The sequence below is a fragment of the Macaca fascicularis genome, chromosome 19 (genome assembly GCF_037993035.2).
Source record: "Macaca fascicularis isolate 582-1 chromosome 19, T2T-MFA8v1.1".
Classification (NCBI taxonomy): Eukaryota; Metazoa; Chordata; class Mammalia; order Primates; family Cercopithecidae; genus Macaca; species Macaca fascicularis.
Window position 1 is genome coordinate 14,811,425 of NC_088393.1, and position 25,760 is coordinate 14,837,184.

The window sequence follows — 25,760 nt, forward strand, 5'->3', positions numbered from 1 at the left end:
GTAGCTGGGACCACAGATGTCTGCCACCAGCCTGAATAATTTTTTTTTTTTTTTTTTTTTTTTTTTTTTTTTAGAAACAGAGTTTCGCCATGTTGCCCAGGCTGGTCTCAAACTCCTGAGCTCAAGTGATCCTCCTGCCTCGGCTTCCCAGAGTGCTGGGATCACAGGTGTGAGCCTCTGCACCTGGCCTGTTTTCTCATCTGGAAAATGGCAGGGGAAGGTTCTGCCAGCTGAGACACTGGCTCTGCCAACTCTGACATGCCAAAGCTCTGGGCACAGGGCGAGCCCCACCAGCGTGGGCACCCAGAGCTATTTCTGACCAGGCCCCTTTGCGCCTGCCCAGGGAAGAGCCAAATGGCCCCAGGCTTGGGGCCTGCCGCCCAACCCGGCTGCCACACCTTCCCCTCCAGAGCAGCCAGCCGGAACACAGAGGCCAGAGGGTTCGTCAGAGCCACATGGTGGAAACTCCAGCAGAGGATTTTGAAAGCAGGTTGCACTTCATTCTTGCTGAGGGAGTGCACGCGCGTGTGTGTGTGTGTGTGTGTGTGTGTGTGTGTCTGTGTGTGTGTGTGTGTGTTTGCAGCGCCCCTGGGTCTGTGTTTTTATTGCACTTTCCTGCTGGTTTCCAGCTGCACCGCCAGTTCCGGGGAGGGCCCTGGGCCAGCGGCTGTCAGTCCCCACCTCCTTCATAAAGTCCTGGCTTCGGGACAGTCCGCACAGCTGCCCAGCCTGAGACGGGGCAGCCCGCAGAGCTGCCCAGCCTGGGGAGACAGGACAGACCTGTCCCACTCACTCTTTCCCCTGCCACTCCTGCCGGCAGCTCGAACCATGGGAGGCCGCGTCTTTCTCGGTAAGTACTTCGGGGCCCCGCTGGGAGGGGCGAGGAAGCTCCAGCGGTACCTTTGGCTGCGTCTGAGAAACGGGAGGCCCCGCTGATGGCTGTGGGGCCTGCGATGGAGGGAGCCACATTGTCAAGCAGGCACTCTCGGCACATGGGGAGAGGGGCTGGTTGTGCTTGGACACCCCCACACCCCGGGAGGAACTCCAGGGTGTTCTTGGAGCCTGCTACTCTGCCGGAGGTATCCTCAAGCTTTCTACTGGAGCCAATTTGGCATCTGCTCCCTAAGAGGGGAAACTGAGGCACGGGGGAAGGAAAGGGGCAAAAAGTGAGTGCTGGGACCCTGAGAGCCGCCGTGCTTAATGTAACGCATAGACGGACATGGGCGGGGGTGGGGAAGCTAGAGGCCAGGACTTCTCCACTGCGGGGGACCCCCAATTTGTCCCTCGCAGTCTCAGCAGCAGGGGCAGCACCAGAGTCCCCAGTTCTTGCTCCCCGCAGACCTGGCTGGGGCTCAGCTGTGGATCAAAGGAACTTTGGCTGGCTGTGGGTTTGAATTTGATTTTTGTTGTGACTTCCCGGGGACTCCCTTTCCCGCCCCACCCAAGGTGACTGTAACGGTTATCAGGGTAACTCGTTGCCTAAGCAACAGAGCAACAAAGAGAGTGAAGAAATGACATTTGGGGCAAAACCTAGAACTTCCCGGACCACAGGGACACAGCTTCCCTGGGCCAGCCCCAGGTGGCAGGTGTCAGCTCAGCACCCCGCCCTGGGCTCGAAAGCGAGAGACAAGAGCCCACGTTGGGGTTCTTGGGGGCACACCTGGTGGGGGCAGCTGCTAAGACCTGGCTTCCCAGTGGTTCCACGCCCTGGTTGTCTGTGTCACCAGGGCCAAGTCACAGAGCCTCTGCGCCTCACTTTTCTCATCTATAAAATGGAGCACAACCCGTCTCCATCTTAGATTGTTTTAAGGGTTGAGTGAGTTAGGACACAAACTATTCCTGGTTCACAGTAAGAATTAGGTAAACAGCATTTTAAAAGTGTTGGCTGGGCACGGTGGCTCATGCCTGCAATCCCAGCACTTTGAGAGGCCGAGGTAGGTGGATCTCTTGAGCCCAGGGGTTGGAGACCAGCCTGGGCAACATATTGAGATGTTGTCTCTACCAAAAAAAAAAATTTTTTTTTTTTTTTTTGAGACAAAGTCTTGCTCTTGTCGCCCAGGCTGGAGTGCAATGGTGCAATCTCCGCTCACTGCAACCTCCGCCTCCTGGGTTTGAGCGATTCTCCTGCCTCGTGCCCCTACCCCGAGTAGCTGGGATTATAGGCACCTGCCACCATGCCTGGCTAGTTGTTGTTTTTTGTTGTTGTTGTTGTTTTTGTATTGTTATGTATTTTTAGTAGAGACGGGGTTTCACCATGTTGGCCAGGCTGGTCTCAAACTCCTGACCTCAGGTGATGCACCCACCTTGGCCTCCCAAAGTGCTGGGAGTACAGGCATGAGCCACCATGCCCAGCCAAAAAAAATGTTTTTTAATTAGTCGGGCTTGGTGGCATGTGCCTGTCCTAGTGAGCCCTAGTGGCTCAGGAGGCTGAGGTGGGAGGACCCAGACCCCTTGAGCCCAGGAGGTTGAGGCTGCAGTGAGCTATGTTTGCACCACTGCACTTCAGCCTGGGTGACAGAGCAAGATCCTATCTCAAAAAAAATAAATAAATAATAAGGCCAGGTGCAGTGGCTCACACCTGTAATCCCAACACTTTGGGAGGCCCAGGCCAGCAGATCACCAGAGGTCAGGAGTTCGAGACCAGCCTGGCCAACATGGTGAAACTCTGTCTTTACTAAAAATACAGAAATTACCTGGGCATGGTGGCGGGCACCTATAATCCCAGCCAGTCGGGAGGCTGAGGCAGAAGAGTCACTTGAACCTGGGAGGTGGAGGTTGCAGTGAGCCGAGATCACGCCACTACACTCCAGACTGGGCGACTGTGAGACCATATCTCAAAATAAATGAATACATAATAAATTATGATGATTATTAAATTCTGGTAAGACGCTAGTAGGTCTGGGGAATTGTCTGGGGGTCCTTAGGAGGAAGCCTAAAGAAGGAGTGACTGCCCCGCCCCCCACCCCAGGGTCTCTATGCAGGAAACTGACTGCTTAGGGCTCAGCCCAGAGAATGCAAACCAGATGAAACTCAAACCAGAACAGCAGCTTCTCTCCCAGCTTCTGTTTGGGCAACTTCCAAGGCCCCAGATGGAGGCAGCCAGGCCCTGTAGCCTCACGGTGGGAGTAGAGAACCCAGCCCATGCAGAGGGGATGGGGCACAAAGGAACCCTTCCCAGGGCCCTGGGAACCTCAATCTCTCAATTCCTCCTTCCCCAGCCTCTTCTGTTCATTGGATTCTTCCTCATCCTTTTCTGGGCTCTAAGCCTCAGTTTCTCTATCTGTAGAATGGGCATCAACACAGCCCCTGCCTCCTAGAGCGGTTTTGAGCTTTAAAGGAGTTACCTGGGGCTTTGGGAGTTGGAGATGAATCTGCCTAGATCCTGTCCTGCCAGGGGAGGTCATTTTGTGGTCTGTTCTGCAAAGAGGAACTGGGTTCTGGCCGAGGGAGGAACTAGCCAAGCCCTGTGGCCAGAGAGGAGGAAGAGGAGAATCCTGACAGAAGCAGGGAGCGTGGGCTTGGGCAGCGGGGTTTAACCCAGCTGGAAGGAGTGTGGAGGTGGGAGTGGGGATCTCTGCCTTCCACCCACCTAAGGGGTATGAAATTTGAACACAGGGGCTGAGTGGTCAGGGGACCTCCAATCTGCACCCCAAATACCCGCCCTCTGAAGCTGTGCTCACAACAACAGACCCTAAAATTCCCCTGGGAGCTCCTCCAGGGTTGAATTGGGGCAAATGAGTGGTGAGTCATTCCTTCCCTTAGGCCCAGGAAGTGACTCACGCCCAGCCGTTGTCCTGGTCCCCATCCCTCTGCCCGACACCCCCCTTCAGGTCTCCCGGATTATTGGGGTCCCCAGGATTCCCAGATCGGCAGGGACTGGACGTCCCCTCCCAGCCCGCCCCAGGCCCCACCTGCTGCTCAGATCCCAACGCCCTCCCTTCCCCTGCCCTTCCCTTCTGTTTCCATCCACCCTCCTTTCTCATGGTTTTCTCTCTTCCTCGCTGTTTCTCTCTCTGGCCCTCTGTTCTCTCTGTCCCATTTCCTCCTGTTTCCTCTCCTGCTTTCTATGGGCCCCTTGTTTCTCCACCTCTCTCTTTCGCCATGTAATTTCTGTCTCTCTCCATCTCTCCGTGTCTCTCTCTCCATCTCTCCGTGTCTCTGCCTCCTTCTCTGTCTTCTCTTTCTCTAGCTGTCTTCTTTCTCCTCTCTGTCTCCCTCTCTCTCTTTCTCCAGCTCTGTCTCCTTTCTCCTCTCTGTCCCTCTGTCTCTCTGTCTCTCTCTCTTTTTTCTTTTCTTTTTTCTTTTTTTGTTGAGAGTCTCGCTCTGTTGCCCAGGCTGGCGTGCAGTGGCAGGATCTCAGCTCACTGCAACCTCTGCCTTCTGTGTTCAAGCGATTCTCCTGCCTCCAACTCCCCAGTAGCTGGGATTACAGGTGCGTGCCACCACGCCCGGCTAATTTTTTGTATTTTTAGTAGAGATGGGGTTTCAGTATCTCTGTTGGCCAGGCTGGTCTCACACTCCTGACCTCAGGTGATCCATCCGCCTCAGCCTCCCAAGGTGCTGGGATTACAGGCGTGAACCACCATGCACAGCTCTCTCTCTCTCTCTCTCTTTCTGTCTCTCTCTCTGTGTGCCTCTTTCTCTCTGTGTCTCTCTTTCTGACTCTTTCTCTCTCTCTGTTTCTCTGTCTCTTTCTCTCTCTCTCCCTCTGTCTGTCTCTCTTCCTGTCTCTCTCTCTAATCTCTATTTTCTCTCCACCCCTGCTTCTTTGACTCTCTCTCTCTGGTGAACAGCAAGGAGATCCCTAGGTCCCCATCTCTGAATCCCCTGGTGATCTGAGGAGGGTCCCCCAGGACATGGCTTGGGAGGGGGAACCCCCTGAGCGCTGGGAACCGCCACTCCATGTGCACCCCAACAGGCGGCCACAGTGTCTTCCTGTGGGAGGGGCGCCCAGGGTGTGAAATATCACCACTGGGTCCCAGGACAGACCGCCAGGGCTGGTGGCGGTTGTGGGTGTGGTGTGTATGCACCTGTGTCCCTGGAGGAAGCGTGGAGGTCCAGAGCATCTTAGAGCCTGGGGGATCCAACACCGTCATTTTTTTTTTTTTTTTTTCTGAGACAGAGTCTTGCTCTGTCATACAGGCTTGAGTGCAGTGGCATGATCTCAGTTCACTGCAACCTCTCCCTCCCGGGTTCAAGTGATTCTCATGCCTCGGTCCTCCAAGTAGCTGGGATAACAGGCACTTGCCACCACACCCAGCTAATTTGTTGTATTTTTAGTAGAGAGGGGGTTTCACCATATTGGGCAGGCTAATCTTGAACTCTCAACCTCAAGTGATCCGCCTGCCTCAGCCTCCCAAAGTGCTGGGATTACAGGCCTGAGCTACCATGCCCAACCACGTCTTCATTTTTACCTAAAGAAATGAAGATGGCAAGCAGGGCGTGGTGGCTTATGCCAGCACTTTGAGAGGCCGAGGCAGGCAGATTACGAGGTCAGGAGATCGAGACCATCCTGGTTAACATGGTGAAATCCTGTCTCTACTGAAAATACAAAAAAATTAGCCGGGCGTGGTGGCGGGCGCCTGTAGTCCCAGCTCCTCGGGAGGCTGAGACAGGGAATGGTGTGAACCTGGGAGGCGGAGCTTGCAGTGAGCCTAGTTCCCACCACTGCACTCCAGCCTGGGCAACAGAGCAAGATTCTGTCTCAAAAAAAAAAAAGAAAAAAGAAAAAAGAAAAAAGAAATGAAGATGGCAGGCCGGACGCGGTGGCTCACACCTGTAATCCCAGCATTTTCAGAGGCCAAGGCAGGAGGATCAGTTGAGGCCAGGAGTTCAAGACCAGCTTGGCCAACATGGTGAAACCCCATCTCTACAAAAATACAAGAAAATTAGCCAGGCTTGGTGGCGGGTGCCTGTAATCGCAGATACTCTGGAGGCTGAGGCAGAAGAATTGCTTGAACCCAGGAGGTGGAGGTTGCAGTGAGCCAGGATTGTGCCATCGCACTCCAGCCTGGGAGACAGAGAGAGACTCTGTCTCAAAAAAAAAAAGAAGAAGAAGAAGAAGAAATGAAGATGGCAGTAAATGCTCAGGCACACCAGACAGCAGTCATGTGGTTCATTCCCACACATACTACACTGGGGAGTGGGTGTCATCATCATCCCTGTTCTACAGAGGGAAACTGAGGCAGAGAGGCCCACTGTCTGGGATTTGAACTGTTTTCTTAGCCACTCCCCACACACCCCAGGTCAGAAGAGCGACAGCTGGAGCTGAGACCCCCTCCAGGCTTATGGCCCTTCCCTGCTCCTCAGTTCCTGAAACTCCACCCCCAAGCCGAGCTCGGGAGGCTGAGGGAGGAGGATTGCTTGAAGCCAGGAGTTCAAGATCAGCCTGGGCAACAGAGCAAGACTCTGTCTGTAAAATAATTTTTTTTTTTTTTTTTTTTGAGATGGAGTCTTGCTCTATCACCCAGGCTGGAGTGCAGTAGTGCGATCCGGCTCACTGCAAGCTCCGCCTCCCGGGTTCATGCCATTCTCCTGCCTCAGCCTCCTGAGTAGCTGGGACTACAGGCGCCCGCCACCACGCCTGGCTAGTTTTTTGTATTTTTAGTAGAGACGGGGTTTCACCGTGTTAGCCAGGATGGTCTCGATCTCCTGACCTCGTGATCCGCCCGCCCCGGCCTCCCAAGTGCTGGGATTACAGGAGCCACCGCACCTGGCCTAAAAATAATTTTAAAAATATTTTGGCCAGGAGCGGTGGCTCACGCCTCTAATCCCAGCACTTTGGGAGGCCGGGGCGGGCGGATCACGAGGTCAGGAGATCGAGACCCTCCTGGCTAACACGGTGAAACCCCGTCTCTACTAAAAATACAAAAACTTAGCCAGGCCTGGTGGCAGGCGCCTGTAGTCCCAGCTACTCGGGAGGCTGAGGCAGGAGAATGGCGTGAACCCGGGAGGTGGAGCTTGCAGTGAGCCGAGGTCATGCCACTGCACTCCAGCCTGGGCGACAGTGAGACTCTGTCTCAAAAAAAAAAAAAAAAAAAAAAAAGTATTTTTAATTTTTTGACCTGGCATGATAAATTATTTTAAAATTTTTGAGTCAGGAAATGTGGCTCATGCCTGTAATCCCAGCACTTTGAGAGGCTGAGGCAGGCAGATCACCTGAGGTCAGGAGTTCGAGACCAGCCTGGCCAATATGGTGAAACCCTGTCACTACTAAAAATACAAAAAGTTGGCCGGGTGTGGTGGCGGGCACCTGTAATCCCAGCTACTTGGGAGGCTGAGGCAGGAGAATCACTTGAACCCAGGAGGTAGAGATTGCAATGAGCCAAGATCACACTATTGCACTTCAGCCTGGGCAACAGAGCAAGATTCTGTCTTAAAAAAAAAATTTTTTTTAGTGCACACTTGTGGTCCCAGCTACTTGGGAGGCTGAGGCAGGAGGATTGCTTGAGCCTAGGAATTGGAGGCTGCAGTGAGCTATGATTGCACCACTGCACTCCAGCCTGGGTGACCAAGTGAGACCCTGTGTCAAAAACAAAAACAAAAACACAGCCCCTATGGGGACAGGGTGACAGACTCTTTGGCTTTGAGCATCCAAGTGGGATGTGACATCTGCCCACTCTGTTTGAACGACAGGCAGGATCTGAGCCTGAGAGGGGTCAGCATCCTCCTCCCCCAAAATGCATCCCCCTTACGCCTCCTTTCCCACCTTGGGATTCCCTCTGACCCCCCTTTCCTTTCTCTGTTGCAGCATTCTGTGTCTGGCTGACTCTGCTGGGAGCTGAAACCCAGGACTCCAGGGGTGAGTCTGCTGGGAAGCAGAAAGCACAGTCCACAGCCAGAGTCTGGGGAGGGACCTGGACCCCCGCCCAGCCCCCTTCAGCCCAGGGAAAGAGAGGCCTCGTGCACGGAAACTCAGTGCCCTGCCCCATCTCCCTCAGTGCCCCCTTTTTGTGTGTCCCCTTGCCCCTCACCTTCTGACCGTGCTCCCTGCTCTTGCAGACTGTGCCCGGTGGTGCCCTGAGAACTCCTCGTGTGTCAACGCCACCGCCTGCCGCTGCAATCCAGGGTTCAGCTCTTCATCTGAGATCTTCACCTCCCCCACGGAGATTTGTGACGGTACAGAGGCTTGAGGGCAGCGCAGGGTACATCTGAGATTATGAGGCTTTGCCCAGTGCCAGTGGGGGACAGAGGTTGTTGTTAGGGGCCACAGCATCACTTTCCAGACTATCATCATGGACAGAGAAAAGACAAAGAGGGCAGGCATGGTGGCTCACACCTGTAATCCCAGCACTTTGGGAGGCTGAGGTGGGCAGATTTTTTGAGGTCAGGAGTTTGAGACCAGCCTGGGCAACATGGCGAGACCTTGTCTCTACGAAAAATACACAAAATAACCGGGCATGGTGGCACACATCTGGAGTCCCAGCTACTTAGAAGACTGAGGCGGGAGGATTGTTTGAGCCCAAGGGTTTGAGGCTACAGTGAGCTATGATTGCACCACTGCACTCTAGCCTGGGCAACAGAGTGAGATCCTGTCTTAGGGAAAGGAAAGGGGAAGGAGAGGGAGAGGATGAGGAAGAGGGAGAGGGGAAGGGGGAGGGGTACGGGGAGGGGAAGGGAGAGGAAAGGAGGCAGGCAGGCAGGAAGGAAGGAAGGAAGGGAGGGAGGGAGATAGGCCCGGCGGGGTGGCTCATGCCTATAATCCCAGTACTTTGGGAGGCCAAGGTGGGTGGATCACCTGAGGTTGGGAAGGTCGGGAGTTTGAGACCAGCCTGACCAACATGGAGAAACCTCGTCTCTACTAAAAATACAAAATTAGCCAGGTATGGTGGCACATGGGCTCATGCTTGTAATCCCAACTGCTCCGGGGGCTGAGGCAGGAGAGTCGCTTGAACCCGGGAGGCAGAAGTTGCGGTGAGCCAAGATCGCGCTATTGTGCTCTAGCCTGGGCAACAAGAACGAAACTCTGTCTCAAAAAAAAAAAAAAAAAAAAAAAGAGAAGAAAAGAAAAAGAGAGAGAGGGAGGGAGGGAGGGAAAGAAAGGGAGGGAGGGAGGAATGAAGGGGAAAATAAGGGAAAAATATGAAGGAGGAGAAGTAAGAAGTGAATAGGCATGGCTTCCCAGGGAGAGAGAAGCTGGGTGCTCAGGAATCTGGAGTCTGTGCCTCAGTTTACCCTTAAGACTGGGGAGGGGTACATTCTGGCTATGAGTTTTTTCTGCCTTTTTTTTTTTTTTTTTTTGAGACAGAGTCTCACTCTGTCTCCCAGGCTGGAGTGCAGTGACCCGATCTTGGCTCACTGCAACCTCCACCTCCTAGGTTCAAGCGATTCTCCTGGCTCAGCCTCCTGAGTAGTTGGGATTACAGGCATGCACCACCACGCCTGGCTAATTTTATATTTTTAGTAGAGACAGGGTTTTGCCATGTTGGCCAGGCTGGTCTCGAACTCCTGACCTCAGGGGATCCACCCACGTCAGCCTCCCAAAGTGCTGAGATTATAGGCATGAGCCACTGCACCCGGCCGCCATGGGGTTTAAATTTCTACAAAAAGACTGGGGATGGGGATGTGGAGCTTCCTGTTCATCCCCCACCTCAGCTCTGTTCACTGTGTCCAAATCTAGGATGCCAGCCAGAGAACTGAGATCAAGTGTGGTCTTCAGGAATGGCTTGCTCCAGCTGCAGCACAGCCTGTGCAGTGCAACTTAGGATTCTTTCCAAAAGATACTAAGCAGCAGGCCCCATGTTGGGGAATCAGGATGGGGGTCTCTGCCCTGATGGAATTCACATCTTTGGGAGGTGACTCCCTGTCCTGTTGTGTTCCAGACATCAATGAGTGTGTGCCACCGTCAAAAGTGTCTTGCGGAAAATCCTCGGACTGCAGGAACACAGAGGGGAGCTACGACTGCGTGTGCAACCCGGGGTATGAGCTTGTTTCTGGGGCAAAAACATTCAAGAATGAGAGCGAGAACACGTGTCAAGGTAAGAACCACCCCACGTCCTCTGACTCTCCATCCGTGAGATTTGGGGTCACCACAGCCATTCTGGCAGCATCCAGAGAGCAGGGCCTTGGTTATAGGGTCAGTGAGATGGGACAAGTGTGCATGTACCTACCCCACCACCCCAGAGAGGCAGAGCGATGTGAGGATTAAGGGCTGACTCTGGGACCAGCTGCCTGGGACAAATCCTGAAAACCAAGTGTATGACATTGGCCAGGATACTTATTCAGAAACTTCTGTCCACATGTGAGATGTGATAACATTATCATGCTTGTAATTCCAGTGCTTTGGGAGGCTGAGGCGGAAGGATCTCTTGAGGCCAGGAGTTCAAGACCAGCCCATAGCAACATAACAAGATCCCACCCCTATTAAAGGGGAGACCAAGGCAGGTAGATTGTTTGAGCCCAGGGGTTCCAGACCAGCATGGGCAAGCAGGTGAAATCCTATCTCTACAAAAAATACCAAAAAAAAAAAAAAAAATTAATTAGCCAGGCATAGTGGCCTGCGCCTGTAGTCCCAGCTACTCAGGAGGCTAAGGCATGAGAGTCGCTTGATCCTGAGAAGCAGAGGTTGCAGTGAGCGGAGGTCACAGCACTGCACTCCAGCTTAGGTGACAGAGCGAAACTCCATTTCAAAAAAAAAGAAGACTGGGCGTGGTGGCTCAAGCCTGTAATCCCAGCACTTTGGGAGGCCGAGGCGGGTGGATCATGAGGTCAGGAGATTGAGACCATCCTGGCTAACACAGTGAAACGCTGTTTCTACTAAAAATACAAAACATTAGCCGGGCGTGGTAGCGGGCGCCTGTAGTCCCAGCTACTCGGGAGGCTGAGTCAAGAGAATGGCGTGAACCCAGGAGCGGAGGTTGCAGTGAGCTGATATTTTGCCACTGCACTCCAGCCTGGGCAACAGAGTGAGACTCCGTCTGAAAAGAAAAAAAAAAAAAAAGCACTTAAAAGCTCCTGGCTTGCAGAATGTGCTCTATCAGCAACGGCTATTGGGGATTTTATCGTAATTCTGATCTGATGCACCCCCAGGATGGGTACTGTAGCGTGCGAGATCAGAGAGCAGCTGCAAGGCTCTAACCCTGCACAGAGGCCACAGCTTTTGCTATGGTCTTGCTTGAGGCCATAGCTCAGGCCAGGAGAAACTGGAACTCCAGGCTTTGCCTCTTTTTCAGGGAAGCTGTTTGGGCAGGGAGGGGCTTCCAGGATCCACAGGGGCAGATGGGAGCCAGCAGTGGGCAGCTGAGAGCGACTCATTCAAAGAGAGGGAGTTAGTGCAGGGTACCAAGATCAGGAAGAGGAGTGGCGCGGAGGTGGGAGGTGATGAGACTCAGACTGCAGAGAGAAGAAAGGGCCCGCAGCCCAGATCCCAGCTTCCCAGCTCCACCTCTCCTGCTCTGCATTCAGGCAGAGTGCAGAGGGACGAAGAGGGAGGTAAGGTGGGGGACAAGACAGAGATGCATGTACCTGGGACATGAACCTGCATGGAGCCCAGCAAGAGACTTCTGTCCACCACACTGCTAGTCCCCAGGGGCCCTTGCAAGTGGACTTGGTGTTGCCCCACACGCATGTGACTTGGCCAGAGGACAGGGTCTTCCTATGAATTGGAAAAAGATCCCCCTCTCCCAGTGGACACATTTGACAAACAAAGAGTGGACTGGTTTTCAGCCCCTGCTCATCTCACTGGCCCAACATTTTTGTGCAGTGAGCAACCTGCACAACTGTACTTGGCGATCATGGTTTCCTCCCAGGGTGCCCCGGCTAGGGGTGCTGCCCACCCGCTGCTATGAGCCCTCTGCATGGGATGGTGGTTGTGGTTATGGAGGAGGTGTGCTGCTGTGTTAGAAACAGGCCTGGGCTGAGAGAAGGTGACTCAGTCAGGCAGCTGGGCAGAGACGTGGACAGCAGGGCTGAGGTGATAGAGGGACCTCCATGGACATCAAGGCAGGTGATAGAGACAGCAGCCTGCTGGTTTGGAGCAGGACCTATCACCAGAGGTGAGAAGCTCAGAGGGGCCTGGGCCCCTCCCTTTAACCTCAGCACTCCAGGCTTCACTATTACACCTGAGGACACATGCACCCAATGTCACAGCCCACGGGGCCTCTGACATCCGGCTCCATCCACTCCTCACCCCACTGTCTCCAGGCGTCTCAGGGCCATCCTAGACACCTGATCACCCATCTTTGTCCCAACCCTGAGACTCAGGAGCCTCCACAGGGGGCCACGTCGGAAGCTCAGAACATCCCCCTGCCCATCTGGCATCTTATTTGCATAAAACAAAAGGGGGCTGGCACTCAGGATATGTCATGGGCTCATGACATGGCGTGTGGTGGCGCATTCCAGTACAGTATCCATCCTTTCCGCCATCGCCAGGGACTGCCAGGATGAGACTTGCTGCCACTGGGGCTCACATGAGCTCAGCCACACCTGGAACCCCTCTGACACCCACTCCTACCATAATGAACCCCAAAACCCTGTCCAGAATCTCAGGAGGAGGGAATCTCAGCCAACAACCTTGCTTGGAGAAGATGCCTCCTGACCGTCTTCCTGGCCATTTAGCCCTCATCCATTTCCCCATTCAAGGCTCCACCCTCACCCACTCTGATAATTCCTGGGCCTAAATGCATCTCCAGTGACCAAAGCTTGGGAGGATGCTGTGGCCAGGGGTGGTCAGGGTGACATGAACCCCACAAATGGATTCAGAGGGCCAGGCGCTGTGACTCATGCCTGGAATCCCAGCACTTTGGGAGGCTAAGGTGGAAGGATCACTTGAGGTCAGCAGTTCGAGAGCAGCCTGACCAACATGGTACAACCCTATCTCTACTAAAAATAGAAAAATTAGCTGGGCGCAGTGGTGCGCACCTGTAATCCCAGCTACTCAGGAGGCAGAGGCAGGGGAATTGCTTGAACTCGTGAGGCAGAGGTTGTAGTGAGCTGAGATCACATCACTGCACTCCAGCCTGGGCGACAGAGAGAGACGCTGCCTCAAAAAAAAAAAAAAAAAAACAGGCACTCAGAGGATTGGATGAAGGAAGCGGCTCCAGCCTGGACTAGATGGCAAGAGAGAGTGTCACTGGAGACCATCGCCCCAGGCCTGATCCTCTCCCGAGCCCAGTCCTGGTCTGGAGCACTTGGGGACAGAGATGGAAGCTTGAACCCCATTCAGCAGGGCCCACAGGTCTCCATCCCTGGTGGAATGACAAGGGAAGAGAGGACAGATACATCTGCCACCCCTCACCCATCGGCACCGGTGCCCTCTCCAGCCACAAGCCCCCACTCACGGCCAGCTCTGCTCAGATATGGATTCTCACCACATCCTGCTATTTCCCTACCCATAGATCCCTTCCTGGGGGTCAGAAAAAAGCATCTTTGTAGACTCGGGGCTGCTTGGCTGGACATCAGCCCCCACTGTCCACCCCAGCCTGGTGCCCACTGTCCAGGCAGCCCTAGCCTGTCCCGCACCATCGCTCGTTCACCCCACCCCTGCCATTGCACTGCATCACGGGGGCCCTGGCTCAGGGAGGGGCCTTGGCCCATGTCCATGAAGCTGGGCTCTCAGAGCTAGTGTGGATGGGACAGCGCCGTCCTGCCAGGGCCACCAGGATTCTGAGAATTTGGCCAGCGAGCTGCCATCCTGGGGGAGTCAGGCCCAGGGCCACCATTGAGAGCCAAGACACGTCCTGCCCAGGCGCACAGCATGTCCCTTGCATTTGGTTCTCAGGAAGGCCCCACCCTGGCCTTTGCCCGGAATCCTCAGGCTGGGACACAGATGGCTGGGACACACCAGCTTGGAGCTGCCCAGAAAGGCAGAGCAGAAGGGAGGACTTGGCTGCTTCCGGCCACATCTGGACAACAGAGGGCCTGGGCCACCACCCTCACCATAGGATGCCTCTGTGTGGATTGGAAAAGGGAGGAGACAGTGGTGCCTTCCAGATGCTTCCGTGCCGGGAAACATGGCGGACCCTCAGCCCCGAAAGCTGCTCACAGCTACGGGCATCCTTCACCCTCTCCTTCCTCTTGCAGACGTGGACGAATGTCAGCAGAACCCAAGGCTCTGTAAAAGCTACGGCACCTGTGTCAACACCCTCGGCAGCTTCACCTGCCAGTGTCTGCCTGGCTTCAAGTTCAAACCTGAGGACCCGAAGCTCTGCACAGGTAGAGGCCCCGGGAAGACGCTGTGAGGCTGGATGGGAGCTGGGGATGGAGCCGAGGCAGGTCCTGCAAAGCAGCTGAGGAGGAGGGAGAAGATCCGCAGGTTCCCACAAGGTCAAGGACCTGCTAAGCCCCTGCCTAAGGATTCACCTCCCAGGAAGGTCCCGCCACAGCAGGGAGGCAGCAGGGCCTCTGGGGCTCGGAGTGCCCTGTGGGCCCCCAGACCTCACCCCTTCCTCATCTGTCACGTGTGAGTGGAAGAAGGTGTCACTTCCAGTTCTGAGAAGGGGAACCTCCACCATGACCAGGGAGGGAGCAGATGAGAGGTTTTAGTTTTTAGTCATGGAAGTCCGGCTCCCATGACTCAGTTTCCCTTTTGCTTTCACCTCCTATAAACTGGGGACCATGGTCCCTGCTGTGCCCTTCTGGTAGGAAGACCATCATAAGATGCTTTGAAGGTGAAGCTGAAGGTCACCAGGTGGCGACACGTGCAATAATGGTCTTCAGTCCGGGGCAATGAAAAGACAGGGAAGTGGGTGCAGTGAGTGGAGGGCAGGCCTGGGCTGGTCAGGGACAGGGTTTGACCCTCTGGCTTTGTCCTCAGATGTGAATGAATGCACCTCCGGACAAAACCCATGCCACAGCTCCACCCACTGCCTCAACAACGTGGGCAGCTATCAGTGCCGCTGCCGCCCGGGCTGGCAACCGATTCCGGGGTCCCCCAATGGCCCAAACAATACCATCTGTGAAGGTCGAGAGCTCAGATCCCACGTTCCCAGAGACCCACAAACATCTAACCACATGTTCAACGGCACCCCACGAACCAAGCGGAACGAACGCTGGAGGCGCCCGGCTGTGCCAGGCGCTCGTTCTTCTGAGGCTAGATGAGAAAAGAGCAGGGCTCCCCGGGAAGGAGCTGGGGTACTGAGGGGGGAGGCTCAGGGGGACCCCAGGCAACAGCTGATGACTCACTGGGAGGAAGACGTTTCACCATATTCGTAACCTGCACATCTGCACGGGGCACACCTGCTGTGCCCAGGCCTCTCCACGCTTCCATAACCCAGCGTCCGCCACTCCAAGGGGGGCACTAATGCCAGGAAGAACGAGCTGGGGGCACAGACAGGAGACAGGACCTTCTCTGAGCTCGGACAGGGCCTGACTCCCTTCTTCCTGTCCTCAGATGTGGACGAGTGCAGCTCCGGTCTGCATCAGTGTGACAATTCCACCGTCTGCTTCAACACCGTGGGTTCGTACACCTGCCGCTGCCGCCCAGGCTGGGAGCCCAAACACGGAATCCTGAATAACCAAAAGGACACTGTCTGTAAAGGTATGACCTGACCCTAGAAGCTCCCCAACCCCCAACACACACAGACACTCTCCCGCCTAATGAGCCGCTTGTCTCGTTCCCTGCAGAGATGAATTTCCCCACCTGGACCCTGCCCCCTGGAGTCCACAGCCAGGTGAGTGGCCCCTGCAGGGACGAGGTGGCAGGAACTCCATCCACACAGCACCGCATCTGTCTCCTTGTCCTAAGCTTCCCACCCACCGTCCAGGCTCTCTGACCCCCACATCTCCTCTCTCTGCAGACGCTTTCCCAATTCTTCAACAAAGTCCAGGACCTGGACAGAGACTTCAAGACAAGCTCAGCCAATGTCACCATCCAGGTAAGGGCAGGATGCTGGGGGACCCTAGGACAGTGTAGAATCAGCTGGGGGAGGCTTCCATGTGGCCAGAGAGAGTGCCCAACCCAAGCAGGGGCCTCTAGTCAGAGATGTACATGCGCATAAGATACACATACTACATACAGTATGTACACAAACATATGTACACTCGGACACATGAAGACGCACGCACACACACATACACCAGGTATAATGGCAACAGACTGCAGCACTTAAGAACCTGGAGATGGGCCACAGGAGTTCAAATCCCCCCATTGCCACTTCTTCTTTTTTTTTTTTTTTTGGAGGCGGAGTCTCGCTCTGTTGCCCAGGCTGGAGTGTAGTGGCCGGATCTCAGCTCACTGCAAGCTCCGCCTCCCAGGTTTACGCCATTCTCCTGCCTCAGCCTCCCGAGTAGCTGGGACTACAGGCGCCCGCCACCTCGCCCGGCTAGTTTTTTGTATTTTTAGTAGAGACGGGGTTTCACCGTGTTAGCCAGGATGGTCTCGATCTCCTGACCTCGTGATCCGCCCGTCTCGGCCTCCCAAAGTGCTGGGATTACAGGCTTGAGCCACCGCGCCCGGCCCTCATTTCTAAAATAACAAAAAAATTAGCCGGGCATGGTGGCAGGGACCTGTAGTCCCAGCTACTAGGGCGACTGAGGCAGGAGAATCACTTGAACCCGGGAGTCGGAGGTTGAAATGAGCCAAGATTGTGCCACTGCACTCCAACCTGGGAGACAGAGTGAGACTCAGTCTCAGATAAATAAATAAATAAAGTTAAGATTACATTTAACCCAATAGATCCAATGTATTACCACTTTAACATGGAATGATTTTTTGTTTTGTTTTGTTTTGTTTTGTTTTTGAGACGGAGTTTCGCTCTGTTGCCCAGGCTGGAGTGCAGTGGCACCATCTCGGCTCACTGCAAGCTCCGCCTCCAAGGTTCATGCCATTCTCCCGCCTCAGCCTTCCAAGTAGCTGGGACTACAGGCGCCGCCCACCATGCCTTGCTACTTTTTTGTATTTTTAGTAGAGACGGGGTTTCACCATGTTAGCCAGGATGGTCTCGATCTCCTGACCTCGTGATCTGCCCGCCTCAGCCTCCCCAAGTGCTGGGATTACAGGTGTGAGCCACCGCGCCCGATCAAAGTTATTGTTTTTGTTTTGCTTTGTTTTGTTTTGAGACAGAGTTTCGCTCTTGTTGCCCAGGCTGGAGTGCAATGGCATGATCTCGCCTCACCGAAACCTCCGCCTCCCGATTCAAGCAAGTCTCCTGCCTCAGCCTCCTGAATAGCTGGAATTACAGGCATGCACTACCATGCCCGGCTAATTTTGTATTTTTAGGAGAGACGGGGTTTCTCCATGTTGGTCAGGTCGGTCTTGAACTCCCGAGCTCAGGTGATCCACCCGCCTTGGCCTCCCAAAGTGCTGGGATTACAGGCGTGAGCCACCAAGCCTGGCCGGGAATTATTTTTTTTAAACCCTGAGATATTTTGTATTCTTTTTCTTAGAATAAGTCTTTGAAATCTGTTGTGTATTTTACACTTCAGAGCAGGTTCAGATGCATTAAAAGTGCCGGACAGAGTTAGAACAGAGCCTGCCGGGGATGGTGGTGGCCACCTGTAATCCCAGCTACTGGGGAGGCAGGAGGATTCCTTGAGCCCAGGAGTGGGAGCCTCCAGTGAGCTAGGATTGCCCCACTGCACTCCAGCCTGGGTGACACAGCAAGAGCCCGTCTTCAAAAATAAAATAAAAGGTTGAGTGCGGTGGCTCACGCCTGTAATTCCAACACTTTGGGAGGCCAAGGTGGGCAGATCTCTTGACCCCAGGAGTTCAAGACCAGCCTGGGCAACATTGTGAAATCCATCTCTACAAAACAGTACAAAAATTGCCGGGCGCAGTGGCTCATGCCTGTACTTCCAGCACTTTGGGAGGCAGAGGTGGGTCAGGAGTTCAGGAGTTCGAGACCACCCTGGCCAACATGGTGAAACCCCATCTCTATTAAAAATAAAAAAATTAGCTGGGCATGGTAGTGGACACTTGTAATCCCAGCTACTCAGGAGGCTGAGGCAGGAGAATTGCTTGAACCCAGGAGGCGGAGGTTGCAGTGGTCCAAGATCGCGCCATTACACTCCAGCCTGGGCGACAGGAGTGAAACTCCATCTCCAAAAAAAAAAAAAAAAAATTACAAAAACTAGCCGGGTGTGGTGGCACGCTTCTGTAGTCCCAGCTACTCAGAAAGTTGAAGTGGGAGGATCACTTGAGTCTGGGAGGCGGAGGTTGCAGTGAGCTATGATTATGCCACTGCACTCCAGCCTGGGAGACAGACCGAGACCTTGTCTCAGAAAAAGAAAAAAAAAGAACAGAAAATCAATACAGAGCCTGGCAGGCAGGCTGTGCCCAACCAGTGTTAAGCACTGTGATTCATACATACATGGAGGCATATACTCAATCCGCCACTTGTTTTCTGGTTACTGCATGATCTCAGTGATTCCCTTGTGCCTGTGGGTCTCCAGGATGTCCCCTGGTGGGCAGGGGGGAGGTGAGATCCAGGTCCTTCAGGCAACCCCTGTGGTCCCATGCTCCAGCGATTCTGTCACCCGCCACCCCATAGAACCTCATCAAATTGGTAGACGAACTGATGGAAGCTCCTGGGGACATAGAGGCCCTGGCCCCATCTGTCCGGCACCTCATAGCCACCCAGCTGCTCTCAAACCTTGAAGACATCCTGAGGATCCTGGCCAAGACCCTGCCTGAAGGCCCCTTCACCTACCTTTCCCCTTCGAACACAGGTGAGACCTTGGCCTGCCCTGCCCTAACCCTGGGCCCCACCTGGTACCCGGGGTCCCTAATCACTACTGCCCCTCTCCCCTCAGAGCTGACCCTGATGATCCAGAAGCAGGGGGACAAGAACGTCACTATGGGTCAGAGCAATGCACGCATGAAGCTGAATTGGGCTGTGGCAGCTGGAGCCAAGGACCCAGGTAGCAGTGGCCGTCTGGAACGGGAGCCCGTGGGAAAGAGATGGAGGAGCTGGGATGGGGCCAGGGTGAGGTTCAGAATATGGAACAACTGACCGGGCATGCCTGCAATCCCAGCATTTTGGGAGGCAGAAGTGGGTAGATCGCTTGAGCTCAGAAGTTCAAGACCAGCCTGGGCAACATGGTGAAACCTGGTCTCTACAAAAATTACAAAAATTAGCTGGGTGTGGTGGCCTGTGCCTGTAGTACCAATTACTCGGGAGGCTGAAGTGAGAGGATCAGTTGAGCCCGGGAAGTTAAGGCTGCTATGAGCTATGATCACGCCAAAGCACTCCAGCCTGGGCGACATAGTGAGACCCTGTCTTAAAAAAAAAAAAAAAAAAAAAAAAAGCCAGGCGCAGTGGCTCATGCCTGTAGTCCTAGCACTTTGGGAGGCTGAGGCAGGTGGATCACCCGAGGTCAGGAGTCCGAGACCAGCCTGGCCAAAATGGTGAAACCCCGTCTCTACTAAAAATACAAAAATTAGCTGGGTGTGGTGGCAGGCGCCTTTCATCCCAGCTACTCGGGAGGCTGAGGCAGAAGAATCGCTTGAACCTGGGGAGTGGAGGTTGCAGTGAGCTGAGATTGCGTCACTGCACTCCAGCCTGGGCGAAAGAGCGAAACTCCGTCTCAAAAATAAATAAATAAAGGAACAGCTAGAAACTGACTCATCGGGAGGGGCTCCTGGCGTCATCGTGGTGGGCTGGCTGAGCCTGAGTTGGGCCATCTTGGGAGGGAGGATACAGCATGGGAGGAGGACAATAGGAGTAGGCAGCAAGCGTGTCTGTTCCCCAGGCCCCGCCGTGGCGGGCATCCTCTCCATCCAGAACATGACGACATTGCTGGCCAATGCCTCCTTGAACCTGCATTCCAAGAAGCAAGCTGAGCTGGAGGAGATCTATGAAAGCAACATCCGCGGTGTCCGACTCAGACGCCTGTCGGCCGTCAACTCCGTCTTTCTGAGCCACAACAACACCAAGGAACTCAACTTCCCCATCCTGTTCGCCTTCTCCCACCTTGAGTCCTCCGGTGGGAAGGAGGGAAGAGACCCTCCTGCCAAGGTCTCTGCTCACTCTGCTCCTTCCTCAAAGATAACCCAGGGTCTTTGCATGTGCTGGGCCCCTCCCTGTGAAGCTCTTTCTCCATGTGACTCCGTTTTTTTTTGGTGAGACAGAGTCTCGCTCTGTAGCCCAGGCTGGAGTGCAGTGGCCGGATCTCAGCTCAGTGCAAGCTCTGCCTCCCGGGTTCACACCATTCTCCGGCCTCAGCCTCCCGAGTAGCTGGGACTACAGGCGCCCGCCACCTCGCCTGGCTAGTTTTTTGTATTTCTTAGTAGAGACGGGGTTTCACCGTGTTAGCCAGGATGGTCTCGATCTCCTGACCTCGTGATCCACCCGTCTCGGCCTCCCAAAGTGCTGGGATTACAGGCTTGAGCCACCGCGCCCAGCCTTTCTTTTCTTACTTATCTATATTTTTAGACAGGAGGGTCTCACTCTGTGGCCCAGGCTGGAGTGCAGTGGCGCAATTATAGCTCACTGCAACCTCGAACTCCTGGACCCATCCATTCCTCTGGCCTCAGAGTTGAGTAGCTGAGGCTACAGGCATGTACCACCACTCCCAGTTAACTTTTTTATTTTTGATAGAGACAGGGATCTCACTATGTTTCCCAGGATGGTCTAGAATTCCTGGGTTCCAGTGATCCTCCCGCCTCAGCCTCCTAAGTAGCTGGGACTCTAAGTGTGCTCCACTATGCCCAGTTAATTAAAAAAAACATTTTTTTTTAAATGGAGGTGGAGGTCTTGCTATGTTGCCAAAGCTGGTCTCAAACTCCTGGCCTCAAGCAATCCTCTCACCTTGGCCTTCCAAAGTGCTGGAATTACTTACAGGCGAGAGCCACCACGCCTGGCCACCTTCTAATGTACTATGTATGTTACTTATTCATTAGGTTTATGACATAATCTGCCTCTCCCACTTTTTTTTTTTTTTTTTTTGAAATGGAGTTTCACTCTTGCCACCCAGGCTGGAGTGCAGTTGCTCAATCTCAGCTCACCGCAAACTCTACCTCCCAGGTTCAAGCGATTCTCCTGCCTGGGACTCCCAAGTAGCTGGGATTACAGGTGCTTGCCACCACGCGCAGCTAATTTTTGTATTTTTTGGTAAGAGATGGGGTTTTGCCATGTTGGCCAGGCTGGTCTCAAACTCCTGACCTCAGGTGATCCGCCCGCCTCGGCCTCCCAAAGTGCTGGGATTACAGGCATGAGCCACTGTGCCCGGCCTCCTCTCCCACTCTTATGTCAACCTCACAAGGGTAGGTGCTTGTCTCTGCGGCGTTCACTGCTGTGTCTCCAAACTGTTACATTCAGTAGGCGCTCAGTCAATACTCATCTAGTAAACAAGCATCCCTCTTGGGCTCAGCGCAAGCCCAGGACCTAAGAGTGAGCTCCAGGCCAACCTCTCTGACCACCCCCATCTGCCCACAGGACGTGATGCCTGGGCCACGGCAGGAGCTGATCTGTGCCTTCTGGAAGAGTGACAGCAACAGGGGAGGGCACTGGGCCACCGAGGGCTGCCGGGTGCTGGGCAGCAAGAACGGTAGCACCACCTGCCAATGCAGCCACCTGAGCAGCTTTGCGATCCTCATGGCTCATTATGACCTGGAGGTGAGCAGCTGGGGCCATCCTCAAGCGCCCACAGGTAACAAGGTCCAGCAGCAACCAGACAGGCAGCTAGTTCTCCATGGAGCCCTGCTGGTTGCTCAGATATGTCTGCATGGTTGCACAGCCCAGGTGTCCCCACATCACACCCCTCGCATCCTCTTCCTTTGGCCTCTTCTCTACAACTCAGAAACTATACATCGGGTGCAGCCAGTAGCTCCTCTGCCTGTCCATCCTGTACCAATTGTGAGATGTCAAGTAAAAGCTCCCGGTGTAGAGCATTCCGAGGGAGCACCACTTGCCTTTTTTCTTTCAGACGGAGTCTCGTTCTGTCGTCCAGGCTGGAGTGCAGTGACGCAATCTCAGCTAGTGAGGTTCAAGGGATTCTCCTGCCTTAGCCTCCTGAGTAGCTGAGATTACAGGCGTGCACCACCATGCCTGAGTAATGTTTGTATTTTTAATAGAGACAGGGTTTCACCATGTTGCCCGGGCTAGTCTTGAACTCCTGACCTCAGGTGATCCACCCGCCTTGGCCTCCCTAAGTGCTGTGATTACAGGTGTGAGCCACCATGCCGGCCTTTTAAAATTTTTATTTTTATTTTTATTTTTTTTTGAGACAGAGTCTTGCTCTGTCGCCCAGGCTGGAGTGCAGTGGTGTGATCTTGGCTCACTGCAACCTCTGCCTCCCGTGTTCAAGCGATTCTCCTGCCTCAGCCTCCCAAGTAGCTGGGATTACAGGTGCACGCCACCATGCCCAGCTAATTTTTGTATTTTTAGTAGAGGCGGGGGTTTCACCATGTTGGGCAGGCTGGTCTCGAACTCCTGACTTCAGGTGATCCGCCCACCTCAGCCTCTCAAAGTGCTAGGATTACAGGCGTAAGCCACTGCACTCAGCCTGGAGCACCACTTTCTGTATGTGACTTCAGTAGAATCCATAGTTAAGCTGGGCCTTGTCGAAAACCGCAATTAGGCAGAGAAGGGGAGCGCCTGTGGTCCAGGCCATAAGCCCAGCAAGCACAAAAATGTGAAATCCGTAGACTCCCCTGCCAGCTGGTAAGTGTGGCCAGATCTAGGAGGGACAAGGGAGGAGGTCAGAGAGGTGGGTCCGTCAGAGTGTTGGCGGAAAAGGGACCACAAAGAGGGCAGAAAGGCCTCAGGCCCTGAAGGAACCCTGAGCACCCGGTGCCACTCCTAGGACTGGAAGCTGTCCCTGATCACCAGGGTGGGACTGGCGCTGTCACTCTTCTGCCTGCTGCTGTGCATCCTCACCTTCCTGCTGGTGCGGCCCATCCAGGGCTCGCGCACCACCATACACCTGCACCTCTGCATCTGCCTCTTCGTGGGCTCCACCATCTTCCTGGCCGGCATTGAGAACGAAGGCGGCCAGGTGAGGTCCCGCCCGGCTCCCACCTGAGCTCTGGGGTCAGGGAGACCTGGGAGGGGTTAGCCCCGCCCACTCCCGGGGCTCGGTCGGGTAGGCGGGCCCTGGAGGCATGAGGCCCCGCCCCTGCCCGGGATCTGGCCCCGCCCACCGGGGGGTCGGGTTGTCTCTTTAAAGGGCGCTGGCCTTGGAGCCGCCTGGCCATGCCCCGAGTCCCCGCTCGCTTCTGAGCGTTGTTGGGGATGGGCCCTGGAGGGGAGCCTGGCCCGGCTCCAGACCCGCCCACCCTTCGGCTGTGGTCCCGCCCACTCTCGGGCCCTGGCGCCGCATGCCCCGCCCCGCGCTGACGTCGACCCGCCCCTCCGTCCCCGCCCCGCAGGTGGGGCTGCGCTGCCGCCTGGTGGCCGGGCTGCTGCACTACTGCTTCCTGGCCGCCTTCTGCTGGATGAGCCTCGAGGGCCTGGAGCTCTACTTTCTTGTGGTGCGCGTGTTCCAGGGCCAGGGCCTGAGTACGCGCTGGCTCTGCCTGATCGGCTATGGCGTGCCCCTGCTCATCGTGGGCGTCTCGGCTGCCGTCTACAGCAAGGGCTACGGCCGCCCCAGATAGTGAGTGCAACGAGGTGGGGCAGGGGGAGGGCGGGGTGCTAGGCCCGGGGCTCACAAGCAGTGCCACGCACGATGTCCAGCTGCCCTCGGTTCTGCTTCTGGCTTCCTGGGACACTGATGGGACCCCTCCCTTACCTCACAGCTGCTGGCTGGACTTTGAGCAGGGCTTCCTCTGGAGCTTCCTGGGGCCTGTGACCTTTATCATTTTGGTAAGTGCCCACTCCCCCTCCATCAAAGCCCAAGCGCCATGGGCCCAGGCCCGCCTGGACTATCGCTCTCGACCTCTAACCCACAATCTGCTCCCCCGCCCAGTGCAATGCTGTCATTTTCGTGACTACCGTCTGGAAGCTCACTCAGAAGTTTTCTGAAATCAATCCAGACATGAAGAAATTAAAGAAGGCGAGGTGAGAGGAGGGGCTGGGAGGACTTGGAGGCGGGGCCGGGGTGAGGGGCATGAAGCTGGAGGTGATGTGGGGGCCCACACTGCAACCCCCCTCCCCGCAGGGCGCTGACCATCACGGCCATCGCGCAGCTCTTCCTGTTGGGCTGCACCTGGGTCTTTGGCCTGTTCATCTTCGATGATCGGAGCTTGGTGCTGACCTATGTGTTCACCATCCTCAACTGCCTGCAGGGCGCCTTCCTCTACCTGCTGCACTGCCTGCTCAACAAGAAGGTGGGGGCCTGGGCACGGTGGCACACACCTGTCATCCTCCCACCTACTTGGGAGGCTGAGGGGGGAGGATTGCTTGAGTCCAGAAGTTCGAGACCAGCCTGGGCAACATAACCAGACGCTGTCTTTACCAAAAAATTCAAAGATAGCCAGGGTGAGGCCAGACGAGGTGGCTCACGCCGGTAATCCCAACACTTTGGGAGGCCGAGGTGAGCAGATCATCTGAGGTCAGGAGTTTAAGACCAGCCTTGGCTAATGTGGTGAAACCCCATCTCTACTAAAAATACAAAAATTAGCCGGGCACAGTGGCACATGCCTGTAGTCCCAGCTACTTGGGAGGCTCAGGCAGGAGAATCACTTGAACTGGGAGGCGGCAGTTGCAGTGGGCCAAGATGGCACCATTGCACTCCAGCCTGGGGGACAGTGAGACTCATCTCAAAAAAAAAGATAGCCAGGTATGGTGGTGAATACCCATAACCTCAGCTTCTCAGGAGGCTGGGACAAGAGGATCACCTGGGCCCAAGAGTTCAAGGTTGCAATAAACTATGATAGTGCCACTGCACTCTAGCCTGGGCGACAGGGGGACCCGATCTCAAAAAAAAAAAAAAAAAAACACACACACACACAAAAACACCAAGGTGGGGCTTAAAGGCAGAGCATGGGGAGGAGCACGCACGGTCCCAGGGCCTGCTCCTGCCCTGACTGGGTATCTGGGCCGGCAGGTTCGGGAGGAATACCGGAAGTGGGCCTGCCTAGTTGCCAGCGGGAGCAAGTACTCAGAATTCACCTCTACCACGTCTGGCACTGGCCACAATCAGACCCGGGTAAGGGGCTGCGCCTGGGGCGGGTGTGTGGGCAGGAAGGCACCAGGGCTGGCAGGGCTCAGGTCTCACTGGGCTCTCCTCTCCAGGCCCTCCGGGCGTCAGAGTCTGGCATATGAAAGCACATGGTTCTGGACGGTCCAGCAGCTCCTGTGGCCGCAGCAGCTTTGTACACGAAGACCATCCATCTTCCCTTCGTCCACCGCTCTGCTCCCTCCACCCTCCCTCCCTAAGCCCCGTGTGTGCCACCAGGAGGGAGTGGCAGCTATAGTCTGGCATCAAAGCCCAGGACACCCAGTGGGGTGGAGCCGGAGCCACTGGTCCTACTGCTGGCTGCCTCTCTCCTCCACCTTGTGACCCAGGGCAAGTACAAGGGCTGGCCCAGGGCTGCAGCATGTTGCCTTGGCACCTGGGGCTAGTACTCAGGACAGACTGAGGGCTCGTCCCGGCCTGGACTTTTCCTCTCACGTCTGCTGCAGAACTGAAAAGACTAGGTGCTGGGGCTCAGCTTCCTTCTTAAGCGAAGACTGATGTCAGAGGCCCCATGGCAGAGCCCCTTGGGGCCACTGCCTGAGGCTCACGGTACAGAGGCCTGCCCTGCCTGCCCAGGCAGGAGGTTCTCACTGTTGTAAAGGTTGTGGATGTTGTGTAATGTGTTTTTATCTGTTCAAACTTTTCAATGTTGACACTTAAAATTAAACACATGCATACAGAAGATGGCCTTGCCTGCTGGTGGTGATTCAGACGCCAGGCCCAGGGTGTCCGTCAAAGGCCGAGATGACTAAGAAACAGATGGT

At 55.1% G+C, this 25,760-nt stretch overlaps 1 protein-coding gene across 12 annotated transcripts; it reads left to right on the forward strand.

The window, feature by feature from the left end:
* The first annotated feature begins 714 nt into the window (after nt 1-714).
* Nucleotides 715-25,678, forward strand: ADGRE5 (adhesion G protein-coupled receptor E5). Of its 12 annotated transcripts, none has more exons than XM_074026134.1 (20): nt 715-850; nt 7,751-7,801; nt 8,002-8,144; nt 9,822-9,977; nt 14,020-14,151; nt 14,753-14,899; nt 15,329-15,475; nt 15,562-15,608; nt 15,735-15,812; nt 18,426-18,603; nt 18,688-18,798; nt 19,627-19,892; nt 21,312-21,491; nt 22,681-22,872; nt 23,246-23,472; nt 23,615-23,681; nt 23,785-23,876; nt 23,977-24,145; nt 24,865-24,966; nt 25,053-25,678. In XM_074026134.1, exons 8-20 carry the CDS (start codon nt 15,564-15,566, stop codon nt 25,080-25,082), a joined length of 1,737 nt encoding a protein of 578 aa, XP_073882235.1. In that variant the 5' UTR covers nt 715-850; nt 7,751-7,801; nt 8,002-8,144; nt 9,822-9,977; nt 14,020-14,151; nt 14,753-14,899; nt 15,329-15,475; nt 15,562-15,563; the 3' UTR covers nt 25,083-25,678. The 12 variants fall into 12 exon arrangements, with proteins under 12 accessions (XP_073882235.1, XP_073882238.1, XP_065392354.1 ...); XM_074026137.1 differs by having other exon boundaries at nt 18,688-18,795; XM_065536282.2 differs by having other exon boundaries at nt 8,002-8,118.
* The last annotated feature ends 82 nt before the right edge of the window (nt 25,679-25,760 follow it).